Consider the following 13,246-nt stretch of genomic DNA (forward strand, 5'->3'; position numbering starts at 1 on the left):
CTGGAGCAATACACAAACAACCCACACATAGAAGAGAGGAGCTCACGACAATGCCTTGGTCCGACTTGGACCATTTACAAAGCCACACTGCGTGACTTTGTAAATGGTCCAAGTCGGACTGAGGCGTCGTCGTGGGCTCCTGTCTTCTATGTGTGGGTTGTTTGTGTATTGCTCCAGTCACGGTATTGTGCTTTTTTTTTTTATTTATGACTTATGGGTCTAGCTCTTCCCCCTCATTATCATAATTTAAATTTTCTGTTACTTAAAGTGCCTGTAATTGTAAAAATGTTAAGAATCTCTTAATATATATGGGATCCTTTCCTGCCTTGGGTTGTGTATTGTGTACCATAAGTCATACTGCACTAGGAATGGGGGGGGAATTAGGTTCAATCCAAGGCAGGAAAGAGGTCCAGTTTCTTCAATGAAGAGTCCATCACCTGCATCAAGGTGCCTCCCTTCAGGGAACTGATGATTTAAAACTGTGATAGGGCACAGTTGGAAGCATAATCAATTGTGCAGGGTGCTTCAAAATGGACCCAATTGGGTCCATCATTTTGAAACACCCTGTATATTAGTGAGTGGTGGCTCTGAATTAACCATCCATGCCTGCACAAGCATCTGCAAGGTCATTATTATCATGGGGAGCACTAGACTTGTAGGGATTATGCAGCGACTCTGGAGGGAGGGGGAAGTTAGGGATTCAGGCTTAATTCAGGGAATTGGAGCAGATATAATTCCCTAGATCAAGAACCTCTCAGCATCAAGGAACCTCCTTTGAGGGGAGTCTGTTAATGAGCAGCAAACTGGTAGTCACACTAAGATCACAACCTCAATATACATTCTGGTACTTTCAGGCAAACATCTATAATGATTGCTGTTACACTTTTAATTAAGCCAATGCTAGCTCAGTATTATTATTCTTGGTGAAAGGTTCATAATCTAAGCAATTTTATCTATTTTCCATTTCCCTTAACTGAACTTTATTGTCTGCTATTCCTCCAGGTGCTAGAAGACCGCTGTGGGTTAAGCACTGCTAACACAACTAATAATAATCTGAGGACAGGTTATTACTGAAGTGCTAAACCCACAAAGATCATGCAGCACCTGGGGTATGGGAGGTAAATGGGTTTGATCCAAGGGGTCATTGAAGTGCCCTTCAGTGACCCCTTAAAATGATCTGGAAATTAAGGGCATTAAAAATACAACTTAAAAATTTCTTTTATTAAGAATACAAACTAACCTATTAAGCAAATACAAAATGTTCTCTGAAACTATAAAGAATATCTTTATTAATTACCACTCTTCTGTATTATCATTCTTTGGCTTTTATTGCTATACGCCCAGTACATTATTCCTAATTACATTTAACATATGGTATATTACTCACTCAAAATTTGCAGGATCTCAATTTGTGAATTTAAAAAAAAATTCACCAGGCCACAGTGCCCTGTGGCCTGGTAGCTAAAGCTCTCGCTTCACATGGCAAGGGTCCAGATTTGATTCCCGGTGAGGGTAGAAACATTGGGAGTGTTTCTTTACACCAGTTGTCTATGTTCCCCATCAGTAAAATGGGTACCTGGGTGTCAGTCGACTGGTGTGGGTCGCATCCTGGAATAAAACTGACCAAATTTGCAAGAAATGCTCTGCATAACAAGGGGCTTTCTATATAGCAGTATGTCACTGATGTCAGCTATGGTCTGTATACCTTGTACATGTACTTAAAGAAATAAACATTTTACTTTATTATATTAAAAAATGTCATTTAAAGTCCTGATTGCAGATGGTTTACACAGACAACACTTAGTGGTATTCTCAGGTTTTGTGTTTGAACTCTGAGCACATCCTTGCAAATTTTGAGCACTGTAAATGTACTCCACCCAGCAGTGACACTTTGTAAATTATTAAGATACATTCCACTGCAATATCTATACTCTTGCACTGCAATATCTACACTTGCAAAGTGACAAACCACTTAGCTATATAAAATACAAGTTAGAGAAATTTGTATACATGTACTTCAACATCAGTTAGAGGCCAATTAATTTAATCATGGAGAAAGTGCTAAACCTACTGGGATCATACAGCTCCTAGGGAATGGGAGGCTTTCAAGTTTGATCCAAGGAAGAGAAGAATAAGTCCAGTTCACTAGATAAAGACTTTCTCACTGGCATCAAGGTCCCTCCCTGGAGGGTCTTACAAGCTGAAATATACAGTTCTTTCCAGCAAGTGTCTGACATTGCTTTGCATCCATCACTATTACCCTTTAATCCACTCAGGTTCAGAAAAGATAAATCCTATGCTAATACAGACTTTTTTTTTTAAGTAAGCCTACAAACATTTAGAAAAAGAAGCCCAATAAAGAAATTCATGACCCATTGGCCTGAGTTTTCTGAATAAATTCGATGAACACGTTTAGACATAAAATACAGATGTGAGATTGTCAATAAAAATATTAGGTAATGTGTAAATCATAAGGATTTCTTCCTTATCAGTCATTACAATTGATACCATTATCAATCTTCTAGGTGGAGACTGATGGGTACAATAATCATTAAGAGCAACCACTAAACCTTGTGGGGTAATACACTGCCTGGGGAAAGAGAAACAGTCAGGCTTGTTCCAAGAAAGAGGTTAGATCCAATTCCTTGGACCAAGACATATCACCTCCAAGAACATCCTGTGGAGGGATGTATATAATAAAAAAATTAGATTAAAAATAATAAATATCCATTGATTAAGAATAGGAGTTCCAAGTTTCAAGGACAGTGATGGACAATGGAACTCAGTCTTACAGTAACATATGAGGCACTGAGAGGCAGAAACAAATAAATGCCACCATGGCCAAAATCTGGGTTAGTGAAGAAATGGATTCCTCAATGGCAGACCATATCAAAAGAAGACAAGTGGGAATAAAGATACTGGTAAAGAATTAGACATATGTACAACACTGGGTATAAAAATATCCAGATGAACATGTCTAATTCTTTATCTTGTTGGTATTGTATACCATACATATACAGGATACTGGCAGCAAAGGATCCTTTTAGTACAATGTTTCACTCAAGGTCAGGCTTTATCAAGTACACAGCAACCAGTAAACACACTTGCTCTTGCAGTGACCTTGTGTGTGAGTTGTCTTTCTCTGAGCCTGACCTCATGATCCCCATTTGCCTTTTCAGTAGTAGTATTTGCTCATTCTTGTGTACTTGAAAAACCCCAGCCTTGGGTGAATATTGTATTAAAGGAATCCTCTGCTACTAATATCTTTATTTCCAGATTGTTTAATGTTTTGCCTGTGGGAAAGTGCAGATGTTGTCTTCTGCATCTCTAAGTTAGGATTAGAGCCTGATAAAACATGGTGGCTTGACCTTCATGGCTCTGATCTCCCATATGCTTGCATTTTACTCCATTGCTTGAATATGACACTTATTCTTTTCTGCTGCATAACACAACACCCCATATTCATAGACAGATGATAAACCCAAGGGTCATACACCACCTGGTCGTCTCATACACATGCAAGTTCATAAAAATCACAGAGTAAAAAAAAAAAAAAACTGTTTAAGAAATAAATTCCTGACTGATAAATCAATATCTCAGATAATACTAGGGATAGTCCAGAGAGCAGAGCATCCATGTTATCTTAACCACAACAACATTATTACATTTATGTGAAGTACTGAGTGTGGGTGATTCAATGCAACAAGCTGGCTCCTCCATCCTTTAAAAGTACATGTGTGATAAATGCAAATTCAGCATTATATTGTATGGTAATAAAATACAATAAGCATATGCTGTACAGTATTTATTATTATTTTTATCATCATCATCATCAGAAGGAAGCACTAAACCCATCATACAATGTGTGGAGTGGGGATGGGATGGGGGTGTTAGCACCACTGTCCTTGATGCTTCATGGTGGAACTGATGCAACATATGGTGAACCAACACTCAAGATGCAACCTTTTAAACGCCTCTTTTGAGATACAAGGTTCCCCCGACAGACAAACACATTTTAAGATGCAAGGTTCCCTCGATTGACAACACCTGCTTTGAGATACAAGGTTCCCTCAATTGACAAACACCCGTAGCAATTTTTGTAAGTAGATGAGAATTCACAAAACAATTATTTTCTCAAGACAATATTACATATTTTGGATCTTAGTCATAAGTGTAGATAATAACTCTAAAAATGCTGCTTTTGAGTGTTGTGTACACAAACATGAAGTATGTGTGACGAGGCCTAATCACAGACCGGGCCGTAGGGGCAACGACCCCTGAAACCTCCTCCAGGTATACAAATCAATATTACAGCATAGAGACATTCCCTACATTTAATGATAATTATAAATACTGAAATAAGTACCATTTTGCAAACTATGGTCAAGAAACTGCATGAACAACTAAGCCAAATATACAAAAAGTAAACAAGAGGTCACATGTAAAATGGAACAATCCTCTCTGGTGGAACAAAAAATTCAAAATGCCCAATTACAAGGCAGCATTGTTTATTATCACTGGTGAAACTCAAGTTCAGGAATAAAACCTGCTAAACTTCCTCTAGGGCATGAATTACTGAGTTTCTATTTCTTCCCATAGCATATACAGTATTAAAAATATATTACAAGTAAAAAAATAGCTGCTTTAATTACTGCCTGTATAGATTAAACAATCATTATTAGTACTGTACATCCATTTTCCCCACTCATGGGATGGGCAATTAGACACACACTGATTGTTATATTCATAAACAATGGTAAATCCATCATGAATTTTTCAGGAAGCTGCTATACAGTATTACTAATAGACTAAATACCTTAATGAAATTATTTGTTTGGCAGGAGTGGGGGGAGGAGGGGAGGATGGAACAGTGCACAAAGTTCATAACTAATATTTACTCTTTACATGAGCACATTTCCTCTGTTCACCCCTCCCTTTCAGATACATAAATACTACCGATTCACTAGTCCCTAAATACAGTCATATACAGATTATTCTCTAAAACACATTATGTACACTGAGGATCCCAGAAGGGAGTCGAAATATACAGATCAATCAATCTTATGAGTTTCTGTCTCCATGTGGGTTATTACTGATCACTGACAAGTGTTCATTACACTTTAGTTATTCATTAAGAGGAAAATGGAAGGAAGTGATTGTAGCAAGATACAGTAGTCATAATTCATGCCATTTACACAACTGCATTAAATAAATCCTTCAGATCACCTGCAATATGGACTGTCATCCGCTTCATAATTGTTCAGACAGAATACTGTACATTACATACTGTAAAAGGAAGACTAGCATTCACATTATCATGATTGGAACAATTCACAGCTATCCCACAAACTAGAGATTAATTTTTAGGATGACATTCCTGATTGTCCATGATTATCATCATGATTAAGGTGGAAATCTAGAGTAAGGTATAGTGAAAGCCAAGGTCAGGTCAGGAGAGGTTGCAAGACAGATGACTTCATCTAAAACACAATACACAAATAACCTGAACATAGGAGAGAGAAACTTACTATGACATTTCAGTGTGACTTAAACCATTTACAAAGTACACAGTGTGACTTTGTAAATGGTCCAAATTGGACTGTAACATCGTTGTTAGCTTCTCTTTCCTATGTGCATTATTTGTGTACTGTTCCAGTCACAGTACTGTGCCTTTTTATTCTTTATGAAGCCTTTTTATTCTTTGGAAGCCATGAAAGAGAGGTTGTTGCAATAATTTGCTTCATTATATTGATGGGATGGAATACTGGCAAGTTGATGAATAAGAGATGCATAATGCTTGGGTATCTTCAATGATGAGATTTGTTGTCTGAGCAGCAGGTTTTCTCACTCTAATACTGGAGATTTCTAAATTGTATCCAGCATAAAAATCCTCCACTGTACAAGACTGAAAAGCAAGCCAGCCTGATGTGCATGCACATTATTTATTATCAAGTTAAGTTGACTAATTATTATTATAATCAAAAAGAAGCGCTAAGCCACAAGGGCTATACAGCGCTGCAGGGCAGGAAGGAAGCGAGGGCATCAGGTGGCAAAAGGAAGATGGATGAGTAATAGGTTACGGATAACAGCGGGGCAGTGGATGGTGAAAGGGTAAAGGGCAGCAAGAGACTGAACTAGAAAGGGCTGAGGGGAGTGCGAAAGGTATCATCATCAGAGTTTGTGGAGTAAATCAGTCGTTGTCAAGAAGTCAATGAGAGAGTCAGGATTAAAGGAGGGTCCATCAGCAAGAAGGGAAGGTAAAGAGAGAGTAGTAGAACGAAGACGACGTTGGAGGTAAATTCTGCATGCTCGATGATAGAGAGGGCAGTCTAACAGAATGTGGCTAATCGATACTGGAACTTGACACTGCTCACAGAGAGGAACAGGGTGCCTTTCCACGAGATACCCATGAGTAAGACGAGTGTGGTCTATGCGAAGGCGGGAGAGAGTGGTCTCCCAACCTCGGCACTGATGACAAGAAGACGGCCAGTAACCTATGCTCGGTTTAATAGAATGAAGTTTGTTACCGAGCAGAGTTGACCAACGTTGTTGCCAACGGGTGTGAAGGTGGGTAGCTATTGCAGCAAAATAGTCCAGAAATGGAACACCTCTATAGGAAATTGGTAGGTCATGTAATGCTGACCGCGCAGCAGTGTCTGCCTGTTCATTGCCCTGTACGTCGACATGACCAGGGACCCAACAAAAAACAATATCTTTATGATTGGTAGAGATACGGAGTAGCCAAAGTTGGATACGGAGAACTAGGGGGTGAGATGTATCAAATTTTCGTATAGCCTGTAGAGCACTAAGGGAGTCTGAGACTACCACAAATGATGACACAGGCATAAATGCGATACGAATAAGTGCTGCAAGAATGGCATACAATTCAGCAGTAAAAATGCTAGCCGAAGATAGTAAATGCCCTCGCACGATGCTGTCCGGAAACACTGCTGTGAATCCGACGCCGTCTGAAGACTTAGAGCCATCTGTGTACACAGTGATGGCATGAGAATGAGAGTGGAAGTGATCAAGAAAAAGAGAGCGGGAAGCCACTGTAGGCAGTTGGGCTTTCGAGCAAGGGAGTGAGAAAGAACAGACCCGAACAGCTGGAACTTCCCAGGGGAGTAGGGAAAAGTGAGATGCTATATGAACATATAAAGGTGGTAACTGAAGGGAAGACAAGAGCGAATGTAGGCGAAGAGAAAAGGGATGGAGCAAACAGGGGCGGCGAACAAATAAAGAATGTCTACTAATATCGGTGACCATTCTATAAATGGAAGGATTGTGGAGATCGTGAGAGCGTACATAGTACCGAAGGCAATGGGCATCACGGCGATCAGACAAGGATGGAACATTCGCTTCTGCATAGAGGTTCTCAACAGGGGAAGAGCGAAAAGCACCAAGGCATAAACGTAATCCTTGGTGATGGATGGGGTTAAGGCTAGAGAGAGTAGCAGGATAAGTTGATTAAGATGGTGTGGAGCAAGATAGGTGACTATAAACATACTCCAAAAAATGAGTTAAGATAGTGTGAAACATGATGGGTTGATGAAGAGAATGCATCAATCTGGGATGGATGGATGGACATGTGGGGAGGCAATAAACAGTCACACATGTGACTGTTAGATCAGAGTCAATGAAGATTTAACATAGGAGAATGGTTTAGAGGTTTTGATGTGTGGTTGGTGCAAGGGTCTGGCTTGAATCCCCCTCAAAGTGGTACTCTGAGGGGAATTCAGCAAACTAGCTAGTTGAACTAGAGTTTTAGTGGTGGGAATCTTGATACCTACAGTTTAAGAATCATTCATTAATGCTGTTTAGCCAAACTATGAAAAGTTTCTTATGCCAGGAGCTGTGACTCTACCCCTGCAACCACATGCAGGCGAGTACACATTACTCCTTCAAGGTGAAGCCTTGATGCTACTGAAGCCCTCTCAATGTAAAGAATTTCAGATACCATTACATGCAGTTTGTGGCATTTCATTGAAAAGATGTTTTATACCATAAGCCACATAAAGTATCATGTCTTATTTACATAACTTGTTAATATATTTTACCACTGATACACAGTACATTCAAACTGGTCTTCCCTTCTCCTGATCACACTTAATTACCTCCCATTCGTAGGCACTCAATGACTATGAATATAGCACTTCCTCATGCACAAATAATCCGCACATAGGAGAAAGAAGCTCATAATGACATTCGGTCTGACTCTTATCGTTTCCTCGTAAATATAATAATAATTACCACCCACTCCCCAGGCACTCTATGACCCCTTACAGGTTTAGTGCTTCCCAATGGCTATAACAATAATAATGCCCAAGTGAGTAGAAATTACAGTTGAAGCATCGTTCCAGTACTGAATCATAGTTGTACAATGCACAAAAACAACTAAAATTTAACACAGATTTAACAAACTATTTATAACCGTTCGCATTAATGCCTCAAGTGTCATATTCATTACAGGTAAAAAACATTACAAACAGTCTATAAAGAGATATAAAGTATAACAACAATCACTAGGAAATATATTTCAAATCATAACTCACTCTACACAAGATCTTTACTCCAAAAATAAAAATCATTAAAATAACCATATATGTTGTAAGTACAGCATCAGGTGTTTTACTTATTCTATCTTGCATGTCTCTGCTGTATGACTAAGAAAAAAATATAAAAGCATAAAAGAAATGGACTTCCTAAGCCTCAATACAGAGTTCAGTAGTGTAGCAAACTTTCACTCCAGAAAATATTGCTTGTATTTATTCAACTTCACACAAACAGTGGTTAAGAAACACCTTATTTTCAATTAATAAAACCCTTTGAAAATCTAAAAGTCAAGAAAATAAAAACAAACTTTCACCCAGAAACCTTTGGATTTTGAGACTGATCTACCAAAATAATTAGCAGCTTCAAATGACACATGACCAAACACTAGCACGTGGTTATTAGAAATATTTCAGTCATAGGACTTTGATCACTTCAGAGGCGACCAAGGTTCCAGGACCTTGACCAGAGGCAATCAAGGTTCCAGGACCTAAATGTTTTTAATAAGTACATCCTGGTGTTTGCTTACTCATCTTTTTCGACCACCTGTCAGTATCAAGTACCAAGGTTAATATCAAAATAATTAGCTCTACTTATCCTGATGGAAGTGAGGAAGTACCCACTGCAAACCGATGCTTCAATCAGCCCAGCACCCTGCTAAGACACATAAAACTATAAATGGAATCAGAACTTACGGGTTTTGAGATCTTTTAGTATTATACACGCAGCTTTTAACTAACTTTTATTCATAAAAAAAGTATTCACCAATAATGAAAAATAAACTCACCATTCAATTAAACCTTAATGTTGTCCATGCATTCAAGAAAAGTTTTACCAAAAGAAATGCAATACCTCCATACAGAAAGAAATGCTGTGCTTTTTAGGTTGCGCTTGCAGGAATATAAACTATGGAACAGTTGGGATTTGAACCCATGGCAACTGAGTCTTAAAACTCCAGCTAGTGTGTAAACCACTCAGCCAGCTGGCCTGGAGTTTCATCAAATCCCACCCATTCAGTGGTTTGTTTGCAATCGTGTTATTATGATTTCATGAGTCACCTCGGAGAAATATAAAACAATAATCATTTTGCCAAACAAGTCAAATCTACAAAGGTCTAACCAGCTCAAAACATTATACAAACAAAAGTGTTTTCAATATAGTACTTTGTTTCTTCACTATTGTCAACAGCATGCATTGCCAGGTTTCAAAGTTAGTTTTGGGGCAAAATCACAAATTTACATACAGTACCATTCCATGGGGAAGTGGAAAAGAATCATTCCTGCGTGTTGTTAAAAAATGCTGGGAACAAGGGGCTAGTAAACCCTTCTCTTGTATAAATTACTCAATGTAAAAAGAAGATAAACTTTACAGTTTTTTTCTTTTTTGGGTCACCAGCCTTGGTGTAGATGATCACTATCTTGAAATAAAAAAATACAATGCCATGTTAATTTACAAAAATGTATGTATCAAGGCATAAGAATATCTTTTGGAAATAATTTATGTTTAAGTCAATTCAGATTATGTGACAAACACTGCCTAAAAAGCAAGACATAAACAGTTACACTTCCATTACTTACCAATGCTAACCTGAAAACAAGAGTATAAATAGCACATACTGTATATACAAAAGAAATGGGAACAAAAGATAAAGTTTACCTGATAAATCTCGAATGCAACCTTATATGACACACACATTAGAAATTAAAAAAATAAGAAAGGTACAATCTGAACTTTTAAAAAGTGCTAGTAACAGCGGGAAGAACTTACTTTCCTCAGGTCCTGCTTAATACATTAAAATAAAATACACTGCATTAACTATACATGTAGCTCTTCATTTTCCAATACAACAACAATAATTTTTTAAACTTTAACACGACCTGAATTATGAAGTTACACCTGAACTGTCTGCTCAAAGTTTCAACACACGCACTGCAAATCTTTGCATTTCTACTTCAAAGAATCTAATTTTAAATAAAAATATTCTTCTGTATTACCAGTGCATTCACATGTACAGAAGGACCAAGAACCTTCAGTTTTTATTCCCGTGACTGAAAGAATTATCCAGAGTGCACACTTGACGATCGGACTCGAAGAGATCAAGTTTGTGGGAAAGGCTTGATCATGTAAACTCACATCGTTGGGTCCAGCCATGATTTGGGGCTCCGAGGTGTAGAAGACCAACCATGTTGTCCTTGCCTGCAGTGATGAGATCTGTGTCAAGCTAAGGAAATAATTCAGATCAATGTTCAAAGCTATGTATGTCATATATTATGAAAAACATTCAACATTTGTAATAATGATAATAATGATGGAGTGAATGATGATAAAAGTGTTTCTTCTTTTTTGGGTAACCTTGCCTTGGCGGACTTATTATAATCATGGGAGAACACTAAACCCGTAGGGATTATACAGAGCCTGTGGGGGGGGGGGGAAGGTATTCAGGCTCATTTCAGGAAACTGGAGCACAGATCCAATTCCCTTGATCAAGAGCCCCTCACTAGTGTCAAGCACCAACACTTTAAGAATACAACAGATAAAGCAAATTGGAAAAAAAAGAGAGAGAAAAGGAAAGAGGAACACTTTTATAAACAGGAATGAAAAAAATCACAGGCAGATAAGGAAAATGAAAACCAAACAAGTTTTTCGTATTTTTTTTCATTTCAAATTACATACGAGGAGGTGATCTCTCTAAATAAGAGATCCACAGTAGCACAATTACCACAAGGAAATGTACAAAATTACTTTTATTTACATTTTCAAGTTAATTTTACAATACGTAATACAAGCCAAGCTCCGGGAGTAGAAAAACTCTTGGAATTCATTAAAGGTATATCAAAGGTAAAGGTACCTCTTAACTAACACAAACACTGGGTTTAACTCTTAGGCTGGTCACATGTACAGAACACAGAGCAAACACCACACTACAGTACAGTGGGGGACCTACATTTCTGAGGCCCTGAAGCTTGAACTGTTATGGGGGCCCCTTTGCAACCCCTTCTCATACAGTAGACCAAAAATTTTTAAGCAATGTACACTAATGTTGTTTCTGGGGCCCCTCTGGGTTTAGGGGCCCTCAAGCTTAAGTTTCATTAATTTCAAAGTAGATCTGTCCCTACTACAGTACATACTGGTGATTAACCATAGTACAGTAGAACCCCCATATCCGTGAATTCAGTTTCCGTGGTTTGTTATCCATGGTTTACTGTGGCTCAAAAATAAACCTTACTTTTGCTTAATAAAGGCACCAAAGCACAAAAGTAGTGATGATGACACTTCTTCAAAGCCTAAGAGAAGAGAAGCCATGAAGTGTTTCCCACGGTGCCCCATAGCCTGGTGGCTAAAGCTCTCGTTTCACACAGCGAGGGTCCAGGTTCGATTCCCAGCAAGGTTAGAAACATTGGACATCTTTCCTTACACCAGATGTTCATGTTCCTCATCAGTAAAATGGGTACCTAGATGTTAGTCGACTGGTGTGGGTCGCATCCTGGGACAAAACTGGCCTTATTTGCACAAAATGCTCTGCAAAACAAGTGACTTTCTGTATGGTAGTACAGTATGTCACTGATGTCAACTAAGCCTGTATACCTTGTACATATACTTGTAGGAATAATAATTAATTATAATTTTTTTTTTTTTTTTTAACAAGTCGGCTGTCTCCCACCGAGGCAGGGTGACCCAAAAAAGAAAGAAAATCCCCAAAAAGAAAATACTTTCATCATCATTCAACACTTTCACCACACTCACACATTATCACTGTTTTTGCAGAGGTGCTCAGAATACAACAGTTTAGAAGCATATACGTATAAAGACAACAAGAAAAATCGTATGCTGAGGTCGCTAAGATGTATGGCAAGAATGAATCTTCCATTCAAGAAGTATAATAATGTACAATGTATTTTATTATTATTTAATGACACTAACACTATTAACAAAAAATAAATAACCAGTATCACTATACAATGTTGCTGACCCACTGGTTAAAATGACTGCAGCTGAAACAGTCATGTGACATAGCATGATACCTGGTCTTTGAAAATAGTAATGGCTTCTGAAAGTTATTTACACATTACTGTAAAATTATCAAGGTGCTTACTTAATATCTGAAAACTAAAGCAATTAAATAAACACATTTATTACCTTACTTAATTAATTAATTCAAGGATTATGTGGAGTAAAATAAAGATTGGATGTGAAAAGTGGGTTATAATAAGCGTGTATGCACCTGGAGAAGAGAGAAGTGTAGAGGAGAGAAAGAGATTTTTGGAAATGTTGAGTGAATGTGTGGGGAGTTTTGAATCAAGTGTGAGAATAATGGTGGTTGGGGATTTCAATGCTAAAGAGGGTAAAAATGTTGTGGAGGGAGTAGTAGGTAAATTTGGGGTGCCAGGGGTAAATGTAAATGGGGAGCCTTTAATTGAGCTATGTGTAGAAAGAGATTTGGTAATAAGTAATACATATTTTATGAAAAAGAGGATAAATAAATATACAAGGTATGATGTAGCACGTAATGAAAGTAGTTTATTAGATTATGTATTGGTGGATAAAAGGTTGATGGATAGGCTCCAGGATGTACATGTTTATAGAGGGGCAACTGATATATCGGATCATTATTTAGTTGTAGCTAAAGTTAGAGTAAGAGGTAGATGGGAAAAGAGGAAGGTGGCAACAACAAGTAAGAGGGAGGTGAAAGTGTATA

General features: G+C 38.0%; 1 protein-coding gene across 3 annotated transcripts in view; it reads right to left on the reverse strand.

The window, feature by feature from the left end:
* Nucleotides 1-1,206: 1,206 nt before the first annotated feature.
* Nucleotides 1,207-13,246, reverse strand: part of LOC128698044 (uncharacterized) — a 39,515-nt gene continuing 27,475 nt past the window's right edge. For all 3 annotated transcript variants that reach the window (XM_053790102.2, XM_053790104.2, XM_053790103.2), the window contains exon 8: nt 1,207-10,761. In XM_053790102.2, coding sequence (XP_053646077.2) covers nt 10,670-10,761 — 92 coding nt within the window. In that variant the 3' untranslated portion in view covers nt 1,207-10,669. The remainder of the gene's footprint in view (nt 10,762-13,246) is intronic.

Source organism: Cherax quadricarinatus, chromosome 58, assembly GCF_038502225.1.
Source record: "Cherax quadricarinatus isolate ZL_2023a chromosome 58, ASM3850222v1, whole genome shotgun sequence".
In the NCBI taxonomy this organism is placed as follows: Eukaryota; Metazoa; Arthropoda; class Malacostraca; order Decapoda; family Parastacidae; genus Cherax; species Cherax quadricarinatus.